This window comes from Oncorhynchus tshawytscha, linkage group LG04, assembly GCF_018296145.1.
Source record: "Oncorhynchus tshawytscha isolate Ot180627B linkage group LG04, Otsh_v2.0, whole genome shotgun sequence".
NCBI lineage: Eukaryota > Metazoa > Chordata > Actinopteri > Salmoniformes > Salmonidae > Oncorhynchus > Oncorhynchus tshawytscha.
Window position 1 is genome coordinate 65,138,013 of NC_056432.1, and position 17,817 is coordinate 65,155,829.

The 17,817-nt window shown below is 46.1% G+C and overlaps 3 protein-coding genes across 4 annotated transcripts; 1 reads left to right on the top strand and 2 right to left on the bottom strand.

Annotated features, from left to right (window-relative positions):
* Window positions 1-1,154: 1,154 nt before the first annotated feature.
* Window positions 1,155-2,030, top strand: LOC112264205 (C5a anaphylatoxin chemotactic receptor 1-like). The gene has a single exon (XM_024440769.1). It carries the CDS (start codon window positions 1,155-1,157, stop codon window positions 2,028-2,030), a length of 876 nt encoding a protein of 291 aa, XP_024296537.1.
* Window positions 2,031-2,146: 116 nt separating this feature from the next.
* Window positions 2,147-8,997, bottom strand: acd (ACD shelterin complex subunit and telomerase recruitment factor). 2 transcript variants are annotated; one of them, XM_024440274.2, is made up of 14 exons: window positions 8,849-8,997; window positions 8,119-8,254; window positions 7,378-7,502; window positions 7,097-7,187; window positions 6,893-6,972; window positions 6,589-6,633; window positions 6,100-6,146; window positions 5,831-6,006; window positions 5,670-5,748; window positions 5,394-5,573; window positions 5,165-5,278; window positions 4,481-5,028; window positions 4,286-4,362; window positions 2,147-2,451 (listed from the first exon to the last, which is right to left on the bottom strand). In XM_024440274.2, exons 2-14 carry the CDS (start codon window positions 8,233-8,235, stop codon window positions 2,346-2,348), a joined length of 1,785 nt encoding a protein of 594 aa, XP_024296042.2. In that variant the 5' UTR covers window positions 8,236-8,254; window positions 8,849-8,997; the 3' UTR covers window positions 2,147-2,345. The 2 variants fall into 2 exon arrangements, with proteins under 2 accessions (XP_024296042.2, XP_024296041.2); XM_024440273.2 differs by having other exon boundaries at window positions 5,394-5,576; window positions 8,849-8,996.
* A 152-nt stretch (window positions 8,998-9,149) lies between these two features.
* Window positions 9,150-17,477, bottom strand: LOC112263727 (mucin-5AC). The gene is made up of 8 exons (XM_024440272.2): window positions 17,290-17,477; window positions 13,839-13,942; window positions 12,948-13,413; window positions 12,674-12,775; window positions 12,558-12,594; window positions 12,387-12,458; window positions 10,282-12,267; window positions 9,150-10,185 (listed from the first exon to the last, which is right to left on the bottom strand). Exons 1-8 carry the CDS (start codon window positions 17,386-17,388, stop codon window positions 9,791-9,793), a joined length of 3,261 nt encoding a protein of 1,086 aa, XP_024296040.2. The 5' UTR covers window positions 17,389-17,477; the 3' UTR covers window positions 9,150-9,790.
* Between the last annotated feature and the right edge of the window lie 340 nt (window positions 17,478-17,817).

Consider the following 17,817-nt stretch of genomic DNA (forward strand, 5'->3'; position numbering starts at 1 on the left):
TTAAAACTTGCTACCCTCTCCACTACTGTTCCATCGATGTGGATAGGGGGGTGTTCCCTCTGCTGTTTCCTGAAGTCCACAATCATCTCCTTAGTTTTGTTGACGTTGAGTGTGAGGTTATTTTCCCTGACACCACACTCCGAGGGCCCTCACCCCCTCCCTCCATCAAATCTAATTGTATTGATCAAATTCACATATTTAGCAGATGTTATTGCGGGTGGTTATGTTCCTAGCTCCAACAGTGCAGTAGTATGTAACAGTTCACAACAATACACACTAATCTAAAAGTAAAATAATGAAATTAAGAAATATATGAATATTACATTGAGCAATGTCGGAGTGGCACTGACAAAAAAAAAAAAAAATCACCTTTAATTTAACGAGGCAAATACAGTAGAATATAATACAGTATATAAATATGAGATGAGTAAAGCAGTATGTAAACATTATTAAAGTGGCCAGCCCAGTTACGTAACCCAGCCTCTAAGGTGCAGGGTTACGTAACCGGGTGAAAGTCGGCTAATGATGGCTGTTTAACAGTCTGATGGCCTTGAGATAGAAACTGAAGAACAGCTTCTCAGTCCTGTATTGACTCGCCTTCTGGATGATAGTGGCAGGCCGTGGCTCGGAACAGGCCGTGGCTCGGGTGGTTGATGTTCTTGATGATCTTTTTGGCCTTCCTTTGACGTCTGGTGCTGTAGGTGTCCTGGAAGGCACGTAGTTTGCCCCCGGTGATGCGTTGGACAGACCGCACCACTCTCTGAAGAGCCCTGCGGTTGCGGGCGGTGCAGTTGCCATACCAGGCGGTGACAAAAGTTTGTGAGGGTGTTATGGGCCTCTGTTGAGGTTTTCCTGTAACTCTCATGGGTCAGGAGGCTATACATGAGTGTGTCATGCTGGTAGGCTGTTACCTTCACATAACACAGAGCTGTACACACGTTGTATATTCAAAACAGGCCCGGCCCAGAGTCACACACAGGTACTCTTTGTTCACAGCATATCATCACTACCACCCGTAGTTAAGCCAATCTGGGGAACAACTCAGAGCTTAGTGTGTCTCAGTCAGCCCAGCCAGACAGAGGTAGTGAGACATCCCTGTTGAGTTTCTAACCAGCATTCTCTGTGGATTTTAATAGTCTGGACAGTTCAGCCCCATGCAGCAGCCAGAGTCCTATCCGTACTGGCACATGACCCGCGTGATGCCCAGCGTGATCATGGGCTTCTGTTGCATGGTGGGAATTCCTGGGAATGTGGTGGTTCTGATTGTCGTGGGGCGGAAATTTGAGAGTGGGAACTTCAACATGCGTCTGATGCTGAACCTGGCACTGTGTGACCTGATGGTCTTGCTGTGCCTGCCTCTAGTGATTAACAACCTTCTGAGGAACTGGGATTTGGGCTCCGCCGCCTGCAAGCTGCTCTTCTTTCTGATCTATTGCAGCCTGAATGGTAGTGTGCTGACCATCACCCTGCTGAGCGTGCAGCGCTACGTCCAGGTGCTGTACCCCCACAGCTGGGCGCGGCTGGGCCGTATGGGGGAAGAGGCACTCCTCCTGTCCCTGTGGGGGCTGGCAGGGTTCATTGCCTCTCCCGCCTTCTCTGTCCTTGACGTCAAGACATACGACAACCGCCAATCCTGCACCTGGCACTACCAGAACCTCAGACAAGAAATGGCCATCCTACTTGTCCAAACGCTGCTGGGGTTTGTAGTTCCCTGCTGCATCCTGGTTACGTCCTACTTCTACCTCCACAAGAGGGTGAGCCAGGCGGCCCTATTCAGGCAGCGGAGGCTGACCAAGCTGGTCACCTGCATCGTTGTGTCCTTCTTCTGCTTCTGGACTCCGCTGCACCTGTTCAACCTGCTGGCCCTGGTGAACTTGGCCGTGCAGAATGAGGTTGTGGAGAATGTGTGTGACTCAGCTTGGAATATCCTCATGGGTTTCACCATCATCAACAGCTGCCTCAACCCTTTCCTCTATGCCTTCGCCTCTTCAGGAATCCCCAGGGCAAGCCCCCACCCCACCAGCACATGACACTGGCTTCCATTGAGTAGATATAATTGTTTAAAGCACTATGTAAAAGCATTATGTACCTGTGACTATTTTTGTCGTGCTTATATTTTGCAAAAATGATTCTAGAGGACATCTGATATGATTTGTATTTTATTATAGCAGCCAGTGAATGTTTGCATAAGGAAATAAGTGCATGTGTGTTATTCAAATGTCAAATTAAGGAAAGAACATCTGTGTAATGTAAACGTAACAATAGAGATTCATAAAAAAACAAAGCTGCCTCTGTACACTATGGATTCAACACAATGGGAAGATGGGGGTGATGACCTCAGGTGGTCAACTGGGGTGAGTCTGGGGTCGCAGCTGTGTATCCTTGACAACCTCCGTCTGCATGGAAGGGACCAGGTACCTTACAGCCCAGTGCAACATGCCATCAGGAATCCTGCAGGATACGGACGGACAGACACACACAGTTACACATTGTACACACATACAGTGCCTTCAGAAAGTATTTAGACCCCTTGACTTTTTCCACATTTTGGTAGGTTACAGCCTTATTCTAAAATTGATAAAATTGTTTTTTCCCCCTCATCATTCTACACACAATATCCCATAATGACAAAGCAAAAACAGGTTTTTAGAAATATACATTTACATAAGTATTCAGACCCATTACTCAGTACTTTGTTAAAGAACCTTTGGCAGCGATTACAGCCTTGAGTCTTCTTGGGTATGGTGCTACAAGCTTGGCACACCTCTATTTGGGGAGTTTCTCCCATTCTTCTCTGCATATCCTCAAGCTCTGTCAGGTTCGATGGGGAGCGTTGCTGCACAGCTATTTTCAGGTCTCTCCAGAGATGTTCAATCTGTTTCAAGTCCAGGCTCTGGCTGGGCCACTCAAGGACATTCAGAGACTTGTCCCAAAGCCACTGCTGTCTTGGCTGTGTGCTTAGGGTCGTTGTCCTGTTGGAAGGTGAACCTTCTACCCAGTCTGATGTCCTGAGCGGACTGGAGCAGGTTTTCATCAAGGATCTTGCTGTCCTTTGCTCTGTTCATCTTTTCATCGATCCTGACTAGTCTCCTAGTCCTTGTAGCTGAAAAACATTCCCACAGCATGATGCTGCCACCACCATGCTTCACCGTAGGGATGGTGCCAGGTTTACTCCAGAAGTGACACTTGGCATTCAGGACAAAGAGGTCAATCTTGGTTTCACCAGACCAAATAATCTTGTTTCTCATGGTCTTAGTCTTTAGGTGCTTCTTGGAAAACTCCAAGCGGGCTGTCATATGCCTTTTACTGAGGAGTGGCTTTCGTCTGGACACTCTACCATAAAGGCCTGATTGGTGGAGTGCTGTAGAGATAGTTGTCCTTCTGGAAGGTTCTCCCATCTCCACAGAGGAACTCTAGCGCTCAGTCAGAGTGACCATCGGGTTCTTGGTCACCTCCCTGACCAAGGCCCTTATCCCCCGATTGCTCAGTTTGGCCAGGCTGCCAGCTCTAGGAAGTTTTGGTGGTTCCAAACTGCTTCCATTTAAGAATGATGGAGGACACGGTGTTCTTGGGGACTTTCAATGCTGCAGAAATGTTTTGGTACCCTTCCCCAGATCTGTGCCTCTACACAATCCTGTCTCTGAGCTCTAAATCAAATCACATTTTTTTTGTTACATGCTCCGAATACAACAGGTGTAGACTGGTGTAGACAGGTGCTTACTTACAAGCCCTTAACCAACAACGCAGTTCAAGAAATAGAGTTTAGAAAATATTTACAAAATAAAATAAAAAAGTAACAAGAAAATTACATGAAAATAACAAGGCTATATACAGGGGGTACTGAGTCAATGTGGACAATCTACTGACAATTCCTTTGACTTCATGGCTTGGTTTTTCATCTGACATGCACTGTCAACTGTGGGACCTTATAGAGACAGGTGTGTGCCTTTCCAAATCATGTCCAGTCAATTGAATTCACCACAGGTAGACTTAACGTCTCAAGGATGATCAATGGAAACAGGGTGCACCTGAGCTCAATTTCATGTCTCAAAGCAAATGGTCTGAATACTTACGTATTTCAGTTTTTTTGTACATTTGCAAAAATGTCTAAAAACCTGTTTTCGCATTGTCATTATGGGGTATTGTGTGTAGATTGCTGAGGATTTTTTAAATATTTTTTTTATCCCTTTTAGAATAAGGCTGTAAAGTAACAAAATGTGGAAAAAGCCAAGGGGTCTGAATACTTTCCGAAGGCACGGTACACACGCACACACGGTTTACTCACTTTAAATGGCTTAAATCCTTCGAAATGCGGCCACACAGCTGATAAGAATATGAGAACAAAGTACCATCACTGTGAACCTGAGAGAGCAAGACAGATAATTTACTTCACACCAATCTAACAAAATGGACAGGTTCAAAATTCCACTAAATGGTCAATATAAATCCTATTTCTTGGTTTAAAACTGGTCGCCCTTACATTGGAGGGCCTCTGGGGGGCTATTGCTGCAACTGCGTTCTGATTGCAGCTGCTTCCCTCCCCAATCCTGGGAATATTCTGAGTTTCAAACATCCAGGAGGGCGGGCTGCGTTTCTTCTGCATATCTTCCTCCTCCAAGGTGATATCATTATCCTCGGGGGTCTGAACGGAACTCTTCCTCTTAGCCTTACTACACCACCTCTTCACAACATCCTCCTCTTCCTCCACCTGATCCTGCTGCTCTGTGATTGTAAGTTGATGTGCTGTGGTTGAGCTACCGTGGTGGAGCTTCATGCCAGAGTGTTGGTTCTTTGTAGATAGACTCACAGTGGAGGAGGAGCCACTGGAGGGGAGTAGGCTGTGGGAGGGGCCTGGTTTTTGATAAGGAGGAAGGGAGCGCTCGCCTGACCTTTGGGTGGCCCCAGGGGTCAGGGATGGCACCTGGGTGCTGGTTGCCAGGGGAAATGTTGCAAGAGTGACTGGTTGTGGAGTGGAGTCAAGCAGAGACTGGCTCTTCTGGAGGGGGAGGGGCTCCGAGGTGATGGATTCTGTCAGGGAACCAATGAGAGACAGAAGTCATAATATCTGTAGTACGGCACAAAGATAAATGTGCATGGTGTGGTGTGTGTGTGTGTGTGTGTGTAAAGGTTGAATGATTAAAAAGTTAAAAGGAAAGGAGCATACCATCAGATGCAGAGGAGGTCCTGAGCAGCTCTGCTGCTGGTGCAAACATGTCCCATGGGCTCGCCACTGCTCCTCCGGTCATCCCTGACACCACCTCGCCATCCATACTCTCCTCTGGAGAGAGGGAGAGAAAAATAGAGACATTTGTACACACACTGGGCTCTATTGTGGTAGCAGCATACTTCAGCTAGCAGTAACTGATAACAAATACTTAATCTACAGCACGGACCAGTTAACAAACATAAGTCACGAGAAAGTGTTTGCTCATGGGCCGGATGTCTTCTCTCCAGAGGCACTGGCTTGTCAGTCTGCCTGCTGTCAGCAGCAAGGATTGGTTGATCTGTCTCTGGTGGGTCTGTCGGTCTGTCTTCAGATGGAGGGACCAGTCCACTCTGCGTTTCACTGTTGTCTTCTAAATAAAACACAACGGTCAGTTCAGAAAGACAGAACAGGTATAGATGATTTTCAGGAGTGAGAGAGATGGTGAGACACCCTTAAATGTTACCTGAGGGTGTGTGCAGTTTCTGACTCAGATTGTCTGGGATGTGTAGGTGAGACACAGGGACATTGAAAGTATCCTCCCTCTAGGAAAAAACAACAATCTTCTTGTAAAGTTGCAGATTTCCTACTGTTTTCTTACATTTAAAAGGTTGGTCACACACACACCTTATATCTGAACCTTTCAATAGCCCATCTGGTGCCAGTGTGTGTGAGGGCGTTGGAGGTTGAGGCCTGTGGGGAGGGGAGGTTTGTGGGCGTCCTCAGGAGTTCCATCACATCCTTCAACAGAGACTGGCGCCAGTCATGCTGCCACTCCCCCAGCAGCTCTGACAGACTGAACTCTGGGAGACAGGAAACACAGTCATATACACAGGTGTGGCAAACAATAAGGATACAAATCACCAATGTAGTGCAGAGTGTATAGAGTTCCGTACCAGACTGGGTGTTCTGAGTATGGACAGAATCCTGAGCAAGCAGGGATCTGGGGATAAAAGAAAACACATTATCAACAAATACAATATACAACGTAATGTACACATGTATTATACGCAACAACAACAAAAATTAGCAAACACCGACACTTGTCTCTACCTTCTTGCCCTTTGTGCTGTTGTCTGTTCCCAATAATGTTTGTATCCTGTTTTGTTCTGCTACCATGTTGTGCTGCTTCCATGTTTTGTTGCTACCATGCTGTGTTGTTGCCATGCTATGTTGTCTTAGGTCTCTCTTTATGGAATGTTTTGTTGTCTCTCGCCATGATGTGTTTTTCCTATATTTTTTTAAAATTTATTTTTAATCCCAGACCCATCCCCGCAGGAGGCCTTTTGCCTTTTGGTAGGCCGTCATTGTAAATAAGAATTTGTTCTTAACTGACTTACCTAGTTAATTAAAATAAATAATAAATACACACACCCCATGCTCACCTCCATGTTGTACAGATCCTTTGTCTGACTGAGTTGAGCGATGTGCTGAAACAAAAGCCAGTTGGAGAGTCACTACATTTAATGTGTGTAGAACAGGAGGATCGTGAGGAGAGAACGGCTCATAATAATGGCTGAAACGGAGCAAATGGAATGGCATCAAAGACCTGGAAACCATGTGTTTGATGCATTTGTTACCATTTCACTCCAGTCAATAGAATGAGCCTGTTCTCCCCAATTAAGGTGCTACCAACCTCCTGTGGTGTGTATGTGTCTGGATTTAGAGGCCAGGATGTGCGTCTCTTACCAGCAAGGGGTGTTGTCTTTAGCAGCCCCAGCTGATGTGGTGGTCAGCTCACCAACCGATAAGTAAAACTGGCTCTTTGTCTGAGGAGATGAGGACACATTTAGAGTAAAATAAAATATGAGTGGTAAAGACTAAAGAACATGAACTGTCTCTCTAAGACCAAAGGACTAATAGTACCAGTATCATAGGATCATTCACACGCACCTGTTCAGAGTCCATGTTGAACTTCAGTGTGTATGAAAACACACACACTGTGCAATTAATGAGACTGGAGAAGCACTCACGGTCCTCCTGCCTGCCAGAGGATACAGATAGATGGAAAAGCATATTATCTTAATATGTTTTGTCTCGTCTTGTTTATCCTTATGTTGGCTGTTAGATTTGTACTGGGCTTAACAAGATATGGTTTATAGATGGGTTTTAGACATACATGTCATTTAATACGATCTCATAGGCCCCTTGGCTTGTCCTAAATGTTAACTCACTCCTGAAGAGTCTCCCAGGCGTCCTGGGTCAGTATGGCGGGGATGTGCACCACTCCATCAGAGAGGAACAGCAACGTTGTCAAACCCTCAGTCTGCCGGGCCTGAGACTCTGACATCCGGCCAACCTACAGAGAGAGACAGAAAGGTGTGTGCAGCCTCCCGAGTGGCGCAGTGGTCTAAGGCACTGCATCGCAGTGCTAGCTATGACACTAGAGATTATGGGTTCAAGTCCAGGCTCTGTCGCACCCAGCTGCGACCGGGAGGCCCATGGGACGGCGCACAATTGGTCCAGCGTCATCTGGGTTAGGGAGGGTTTGGCCAGCAGGGATATCCTTGTCTCATCTCGCACTAGCGACTGCTGTGGCGGGCCGGGTGCAGTGCACACGGTCGCCAGGTATACGGTGTTTCCTCCGACACATTGGTGCGGCTGGCTTCCGGGTTGGATGGGCATTGTGTCAAGAAGCAGTGTGGCTTGGTTGGGTTGTGTTTCAGAGGACTCATGGCTCTCGACCTTCGCCTCTCCCGAGTCTGTACGGGAGTTGCAGCGATGAGACAAGACTGTAACTACTACCAATTGGATACCATGAAATTGGGGAGAAAAAAAGGGTAAAAAATACACACAAAAAATGGTGTGTGTAAAATAAGTGCCCTCTTGCGCGCACACACACACACACACACACACACCTTCTAAACTTAGAACACAGGCCTTGCATGAAGTGTATGTACTAGATGCCTCATTACCCCCACAACATGCGCTTTCATCAGAGTGTTCTTCTTCTCCTCCTCTGGCTCTGTGCCATAACTCAGGATGACCTGCTCTATCCAGGGCTCCAACTTAGTCCTCCTACCCCGAGTCATGGCCACACACCCTAAAACACTGGAGACAGGCATGTACAGAATAAGTTGGGAGTTGCACTAGTCTCTTATACTATTTTCAGTATAATAGCTAGTTACCTGTTACACTAACTGGTGTGGTGACTATAATATCCATACACAATTGTGGATGTATTAGCTAGCTAAACATTGCAGTGAAAAGGCTCTCATGGTACTAACTTTTCCACACATAACTAGTTTACAAACTAAACTAAGATCAATTAGAACTAGGCCTAGCTATTAGAATAGATCATATGCATATCGAGCTTTGTTGTGAACTGTACGGCGAGGTCTTCCTCCTACTCGTGTGACCGCAAACTTAGCTGCCTACACCTAACGTTAGCTAGCTACTGTAGACCCCCCTTTTTCAGTGGTTTATAACCTTTTTCAGTTACTGTACCACCAACTGAATTTTGCTCTGCCCGGAGTACCCCTGAAGTATTTGACCAGTAGGCCTATGGTCTCATGAGTCTACTCACGTACCCCCTGTGGATAGGCCATGTATCCCCCGGTTGGGAACCACTGCCCTAGGTCGTCATGTCGTTCAGATTTATACTATCACATTTGGGATCAGAAGCAAATAGATATTGCAACTCACCTGATAGTAAAACAACGACAACCACGTTTGAGCCTGGTTAAATGTAGCGGTTCCACTGAGTGTTACTTTATTTACGTTCCGTTGGTGAACCTTTCCACAGCAATTGGTTCCCACTGCAGTCCCCTATCATGGGAAACACTGTTCACGCCATTTCGATACCGAAATGTGTCCTGTCCCACTGCACACGCGTGCGTGCGTGCGCTCGCACACACATACACACACGTTATATTCCTTTCCTTGTCCATTCATGACCCCTTTTCTAAAATGTCGGTATTAAAGTACTGATGGAGAACACCTGTACAGTCCCTTCATCTACCCTTAAAAAAGAAAGGAGATTAAGGAATTATGCCTATAGGAGTACCGGGAGCAACATCTCCTTGTGTAATTGCTCCCCTTCTTCTGCCCTTGACAATTTGTCCTTGGAGACAGGTGATGGCCAGATATGTGTTCTGCTACCACATATTACCTTCATCAATCCAATCATTTCTGTCCCTCAAGGTGTGTCATCGAGGGCATATGGGAATAGGGCAAGGATTCACTCTGGTACTACCATGAAAAAACACTTCTATCTCAGACCTTCTCTCCTTTCACCACCCTTTGTCATACATTTCTGGTTTAGGCTTAGTTATAGACATTCCAAAGAGATTTGGAGCCAGGAACTAACAGATGGACTGAAGCGTGATAAAGACATCATGACATTATGAATATTAATTTTAATAATCATAAGTAACTATATGTCTCATATCCATCTATTGTAAACATATTTCACCACAGTTAATGTATTACATAATCATACAATACGTGCAATGCAAATGTAAACATGGTCGTGAAAAAAAGGACACGTTGCTGGGTCAGTCCATTTGTGTAACACAGAGGGGGTCTCAGTTCTTTGGTCTGATGTTCCACCCTCTGCGGTTTGCTGCTGTGATGTGGTTCCGGTACTCAGTCCCATGGACTCTCCCCCGTTTCTTTTACTGTGGCCTCCCCTGCCTCTATCACAGTAGTTGGTCCCTTGTTTGACTTGCTCTCTACCACCTCCTTAGTATTGAACTCTTTTTCATCTGACCCATTAGTCCCTCCTTCCCTCTTTTTATCCCAATCCTTTTTACACAGCTCTCTACCCTCATTTGATTTGGTCCCTTCTACTCCCTGCCTCATGATCCCATCCACCTTCTGCAGACCCTCTTCCTTCTCCTCTTTTATGGTTTTGTCTATGTAGTTCGCCAGTGATTTCTGTTCTTTTTCTTTCCCTGTGGCCCTCCTGACATCTTCTTCCTTGCTACGTTTCTCCTTCTCTGTCTCCTTGTTCCTCTCTACCCTCTCGGCATTCAAGTCATCTGTAGGAGAGGTAAGGGAAGGACAAATGATGTTATTTTCAACAGATTACTTCCAAATTTCAAGCAATATTATTATTATTGAACACACACACTTACTTGTACCCTTAGTCATGGACAGCAGTCCCATTGCAGGATTAGGGCTAATTCTCTCCTCAGGTGATGGCTGAATAGTATTAGTTGGTGTTTGGCTAGTAGAGTTAGTAGGGGTTGGACTGGAAGAGTTAGTGGGGCTATGAGTAGAAGAGTTAGTGGAACTATGAGTAACGGAATTAGTGGGGATTGAGATAGTGGTTTGTGTAGTAGAGTTAGTAGGTTTAGTGGTGTTGGTTTGATTTGAAGGGCTAGTGGGGGTGCTGGTAGTAGAGTTAGTGGGGCTGAGGGTACTGGTGAGGATAGAAGAGTTAGTGGCAGTGGTGATATTAGAAGGGCTTGTAGAGATAGTGGTGATATTAGAAGGGCTTGTAGAGATAGTGGTGATATTAGAAGGGCTTGTAGAGATAGTGGTGACGGGGCTAGAGTTAATGGGGGTGGGGGTAGTGGTCAGGCTAGTAGAGTTAGTTGGGATGGGACTAGTAGTGTTAGTAGTGGTGTGAGTAGAAGACAATGTGGGGGAGGAAGTAATGGTGGAGTTAGTTGAGTGAGTGGCAGTGGGGATAGAAGTGACAGTGGGGGAGTGATTAGTAGAGAGAATGGGAATCGGACTGCTAGGGATAGTAGCAGTGTGACCAGCACAGTTAGTGGAAGTGGAGCTGGTAGAGGAAGTAGGGATAGGACTAGTAGAGTTAGTGGGGCTTAAGGTAGAAGTGAAGTTGACAGAGTTAGTTGCGCTGGTATTGTTAGTTCTAGTTTGGGTAGTGTTGGAGTCAGTAGAGTTTATGGAGGTAAGGGTGGAAGCACCATTCATAGATTTAAGGGTAGAGGTTGTTATAGTAGCAGCAGGATATGAAGGTGGGGTAACTGAATTAGTAATTAGGGTAGTGGGGGTGGGACACAGAGAGGTAGTGGGGGTGGGAGTAGAAGTGTTGTTGGCAGCAGAAGCAATTATGGAGATGGAAGTATTTAGTGTTGGAGTTGTCAAGTCAGCAGAAGTTGAGGCAGCAGTATCAGTAAAGGTAGGGGTAGAAGCATTAGTGGTGGGGGTTGTTGATGTATGGGTATCAGTATTAGTGTTAACAGGTGTTGGGGCAGTAATGCTTGTAATGGTGATGGTGGCTAGATTAGGGATGGAAGACGCAGAGGTGGTTGGGGTGGTGGAGTCAGTGGAGGTAGGGGAAATTGGGGTGCGGGTAATAGTGGGGATAGAGCCAGAGTTCATGTCAGTAGGGGGGGTGGAAGTTGTAATATTCATAGTGCCAGATGTAGTTGTGATGGAGGTAATGGTAGTGGTTGTGGCAGGGTTAGTACTGGGGATGAAGGTGTTGGTGTTGGGGGTAGGGGCTGTAGTATTGATAGGGACGGGTGCAGAGGTCGTAGAGGGGATGATGTCATTGGGGGTTGAATTAGAGGAAGTAGCAGTGGTAGAAACGGGGATGGAAGAGTTAGTGGGATCTGGGACAGGGGAGGGAATGATGGTGTCAGTGAGAATAGAAGAGTTAGTGGGATCTGGGACAGGGGAGGGAATGATGGTGTCAGTGAGAATAGAAGAGTTAGTGGGATCTGGGACAGGGGAGGGAAGGATGGTGTCAGTGAGAATAGAAGAGTTAGTGGGATCTGGGACAAGGGAGGGAATGATGGTGTCAGTGAGAATAGAAGAGTTAGTGGGATCTGGGACAGGGGAGTGAAGGATGGTGTCAATGGGAATAGAATGGTCAGTGGGATCTGGGACAGTGATGGGAATAGGGGTGTCAGTGGGGATAGATTTAGAACTGGTAGAGGTATCAGTATTAGAACTGGTAGGGGTGGAGTCTGTGGGGAAACACGCTTCTACTTCCTGTATTTGAGCTAGATCATTCTCAGGGGTGAGATGACCGGAGACAGTGGGAGGTGGGGTTGGGCCTCGCTTAATTATTGGCTTAGGAGGCAGGGCAGGTTTACCAGCTGACTCATGTGCGGACACACTCTGTCGGACCGGACGTCTCGTATCTAAATAGAAAGAAGATGAGCATAAGATACACAAAATTGTATTCAATAGTGTGTGTGTTTGTGTGTGTGTGTATGTGTGTGCGTGCATGCGTTTGTGTTTGTCTACGTGAGTGTGTTACCTGATGAGGTGGACATGGTCCTGGGCTTCATAAATGTGGGTGGGGGCTCAGGTTTATTATCGATGATAGTGCCTGAAACCGAGACAGAAAATGAAGGGACACACACATCAAACACAATACACAGACTCACACATACACTGCAGCAACTGTTATATGAGTAAAGGGACTTACCCTCTGATTCAGCTTTTTTCATCTCTCTCTCCTGACTCTGTAGAATGGAATAAGAATTTTTATGTTTTCCTTAGACACACAACCACGTACACACTCAGATTAATATACATACACACCTGTGTCTCTCCTGGCTGAGCTTTGGACACACCAATACGTTGTAGCATGAGCTGCAGCCGCTGCTCAAAGCCATGATGGCCGTCAGATGAGTGTTTCTGAAACTAACCAGAACCAAGGAGAAGCAGTCAGTGCCGATAAGAATCAATCAAAACTAAAGAATGCTCAAAATAAAACCAAAAACAATCCTTTCATAGGCGGTGTAGAATTATTTACCAAATTGCTTTACCCATCAAATTGTTTCAAGGGTCGGTTTGAATACATTCAAATACCTACCTTCCCTTGTGCAGTGTTCTTGGTGTTCCCAGCGTTGGCTGCAGATCCAGAGAGTAGAATTAGAGACTGTGACTTCCCCTCTCTTAGCGCACGACGGGGTGGAGCCTCACCCCTCAGTGGAGTGGGACCATCAGAAGAAGGGGTTTCTGCTTCCACTGGATCTCCTGTCACAACGTTGTCATCCACACTCTCCTTCTCTTTCACTTTTTCATTCTCCTTCACTTTATCTTTTTCAGCTCTGGCGGCCTCCCTGAGAGGCCGGATTAGGTCGGCAATGGAGGTCTTCTTGGCCTTCCCCTCTTGGCTTCCCTCTGATTTCACAGCCCTCCGCTTTTTAAGGGTGAAGAACTCGCCCAGCTTCCTCCTTAGGGTTCTGGAAGGGGCGGGGCAAGGGGCGGCGCTAGTAGGTGCTACTTCCACTTCCTGTTCAGTAATGGAAGGTTCCCCAGCCTCATTCTGTGTTTTCCTGAAGGAAGAGTCAGAGTAGCACAGGATCAGCGTGTGTGTTAGTCAATCATAGGGCCCTGAGCTTTTCCTGGCCATGTGGCCTGACCTGGACAAGCTAGGGCCTGCATGCAGGTAATCTGGTCAGGAAATGTTGTATATTATATTTCTTGAATGTACTTATTGTAGGTTGTTATGAACGTCTCATAAATTACTCAAATTTAAAGAGGTTTACTGTGAGCTGGTTAAGATGTGTTGGGTATGAGATAGTGAAGAGTCAGATTATGCTTCTACAGTGCTTCTACACCTGCATTGCTTGCTGTTTGGGGTTTTAGGCTGGGTTTCTGTACAGCACTTTGAGATATCAGCTGATGTACGAAGGGCTATATAAATAAATTTGATTTGATTTGATTTGATTATCTAGGATGAGTTTGGTCAGATACTCACAGGGTGTCGACAGGAAGGACTCGCTTAGTAAAGAACTCCTCAACTCCCTCATCAACTCGCCCCATGTGATCAGGGACTCCATTTTCATTGTCAACCACCGATTCCTGTGTCACACGCATGCACAGAGAAAGAGATGATAAGTGTTATGATATCTGTGATTATTAGGTGTTTGTGTGTGAGAATGTGTGTGAGCGCTGTTAGACTACCCAAAAAATAGAAATGAAAGAGTTTCCAATTGGTGGAAAGAGTGCTATGTTGGATAACAGGAGGTTACTGAGAGCAGTTTCCTTCATATAGCACATAGCAATTATTACATAAATTGTCACCTCATGGGCTCAGACTTCCCTGACACACAGAATATACACAGACACATCAACAACACCTCATACATACAGTGGGGCAAAAAAGTATTTAGTCAGCCACCAATTGTGCAAGTTCTCCCACTTAAAAAGATGAGAGAGGCCTGTCATTTTCATCATAGGTACACTTCAACTACGACAAACAAAATGAGAAAAAAAATCCAGAAAATCACATTGTAGGATTTTTAATTAATTTATTTGCAAATTATGGTGGAAAATAAGTATTTGGTCACCTACAAACAAGCAAGATTTCTGGCTCTCACAGACCTGCAACTTCTTCTTTAAGAGGCTCCTCTGTCCTCCACTCGTTACCTGTATTAATGCCACCTGTTTGAACTTGTTATCAGTATAAAAGACACCTGTCCACAACCTCAAACAGTCACACTCCAAACTCCACTATGGCCAAGACACAAGAGCTGTCAAAGGACACCAGAAACAAAATTGTAGACCTGCACCAGGCTGGGAAGACTGAATCTGCAATAGGTAAGCAGCTTGGTTTGAAGAAATCAACTGTGGGAGCAATTATTAGGAAATGGAAGACATACAAGACCACTGATAATCTCCCTCGATCTGGGGCTCCACGCAAGATCTCACACCGTGGGGTCAAAATGATCACAAGAACGGTGAGCTTGCTGTCTCTGCCTGGCCGGTTCCCCTCTTTCCACTGGGATTGTCTGCCTCTAACCCTATTTCAGGGGCTGAGTCACTGGCTTACTAGGGCTCTTTCATACCGTCCCTAGGAGGGGTGCGTCACTTGAGTGGGTTGAGTCACTGATGTGATCTTCCTGTCTGGGTTGGCGCCCCCTTGGGTTGTGCCGTGGCGGAGATCTTTGTGGGCTATACTCGGCCTTGTCTCAGGATGGTAAGTTGGTGGTTGAAGATATCCCTCTAGTGGTGTGGGGGCTGTGCTTTGGCAAAGTGGGTGGGGTTATATCCTTCCTGTTTGGCCCTGTCCGGGGGTGTCATCAGATGGGGCCACAGTGCCTCCTGACCCCTCCTGTCTCAGCCTCCAGTATTTATGCTGCGGTGGTTTATGTGTCGGGGGGCTAGGGTCAGTTTGTTATATCTGGAGTACTTCTCCTGTCCTATCCGGTGTCCTGTGTGAATTTAAGTATTCTCTCTTTAATTCTCTCTTTCTCTCTTTCTTTCTCTCTCTCGGAGGACCTGAGCCCTAGGACCATGCCTCAGGACTACCTGACATGATGACTCCTTGCTGTCCCCAGTCCACCTGGCTGTGCTGCTGCTCCAGTTTCAACTGTTCTGCCTGTGATTATTATTATTTGACCATGCTGGTCATTTATGAACATTTGAACATCTTGGCCATGTTCTGTTATAATCTCCACCCGGCACAGCCAGAAGAGGACTGGCCACCCCACATAGCCTGGTTCCTCTCTAGGTTTCTTCCTAGGTTTTGGCCTTTCTAGGGAGTTTTTCCTAGCCACCGTGCTTCTGCACCTGCATTGTTTGCTGTTTGGGGTTTTAGGCTGGGTTTCTGTACAGCACTTTGAGATATCAGCTGATGGACGAAGGGCTATATAAATAAAATTGATTTGAGCTAAAATCCCAGAACCACACGGGGAGACCTAGTGAATGACCTACAGAGAGCTGGGACCAAAGTAACAAAGCCTACCATCAGTAACACACTACCACGCCAGGGACTCAAATCCTGCAGTGCCAGACGTGTCCCCCTGCTTAAGCCAGTACATGTCCAGGCCCGTCTGAGGTTTGCTAGAGAACATTTGGATGATCCAGAAGAAGATTGGGAGAATGTCATATGGTCAGATGAAACCAAAATAGAACTTTTTGGTAAAAACTCAACTTGTCGTTTTTGGAGGACAAAGAATGCTGAGTTGCATCCAAAGAACACCATACCTACTGTGAAGCATGGGGTTAGAAACATCATGCTTAGGGGCTGTTTTTCTGCAAAGGGACCAGGATGACTGATCCGTGTAAAGGAAAGAATGAATGGGGCCATGTATCGTGAGATTTTGAGTGAAAACCTCCTTCCATCAGCAAGGGCATTGAAGATGAAACGTGGCTGGGTCTTTCAGCATGACAATGATCCCAAACACACCGCCCGGGCAACGAAGGAGTGGCTTCGTAAGAAGCATTTCAAGGTCCTGGAGTGGCCTAGCCAGTCTCCAGATCTCAACCCCATAGAAAATCTTTGGAGGGAGTTGAAAGTCCATGTTGCCCAGCAACAGCCCCAAAACATCACTGCTCTAGAGGAGATCTGCATGGAGGAATGGGCCAAAATACCAGCAACAGTGTGTGAAAACCTTGTGAAGACTTACAGAAAACGTTTGACCTCTGTCATTGCCAACAAAGGGTATATAACAAAGTATTGAGATAAACTTTTGTTATTGACAAAATACTTATTTTCCACCATAATTTGCAAATAAATTCATTAAAAATCCTACAATGTGATTTTCTGGATTTTTTTTCTCATTTTGTATGTCATAGTTGAAGTGTACTTATGATGAAAATTACAGGCCTCTTTCATATTTTTAAGTGGGAGAACTTGCACAATTGGTGGCTGACTAAATACTTTTTTACCCCACTGTATATCCCCTAGATCTACATTATCACACTACCATTGGTATGTACAATTACCAATGACTGACTCAGAAAACCAGTAAGACCCTATGATGTCATGTCCTGTGGCACTAAGCCTGCCCATGTGATTAGGTTTGGTTTAGTTCATCCAACAAAAGCAGCATTACATGTGTTAACTCTGATCGTGACTGATACAGTACCAATGGCAGGCATACAATGGATAGGGTGATGATAGTGAAGGTAGAGAAAATTGACACCTACCAAGAAAAAGCCCGCCAGCTTCAGACTAAACATTATATAGTCCTAGAAATTAGCCACATATAATCACAATCCTATACACCAATGCAATCCCCCCAAGGTGTTGAATATGCAAGCAGCTGGTTGCTGTTGCGATCCAAGTACCTTGAATCAAACAGGCACCAGGCATGTTCCCTCCCTTCCTCTGCCTCTGCCTCTTCCCACTGTACCCTATTACATCTCCCCCTCCTTTCCATTATGCCTCTACACAGCACCCCCTTTTCTCCATCTCTCTGTACCTGTGGTCTGCTGGGGCGGAGGTGTTGGTTTTGTCGGTGTGGTCTAGGTCTGCTGCGGGTGTAGTGCCTCAGCGCCGGCCCGCCCAATGGAAGCTCCATAAGGGGAGACACAGCACTCCGTTGCCGTGGTGCTCCGTTGCCGTGGCTCTGTTGCCGAGGCACCGTTGCTAAGAGCACCAGCAGCAGTATTCACTGCCTCCACCAAGGTAGGAGGGGCCAAGCTGAGCTAGACTGACAGATTTGACAACAAGGGGCCTCGCCTTTCTCCTCCCCCCCTCCCTCAGAAAGACTGAAAGAATGAGAAGACGGAGAGAGAATGGAGAAATTTAGAGCTTGTGCTAGAGGGAGAGCAGTGCAGGTGCACAAGGCAGTCTAGTATATATTCATTTATAATATAAATTAAGGTTCTTCATGGAACTGACCAAAATGCAGGAAGGGAACAGTGTGCTGAAATGACAAATGAATAATTAATTTTACGTGGATGGGATATAGAAAATTCAGGGGATGACTGGTGATCTGGCAATGGGT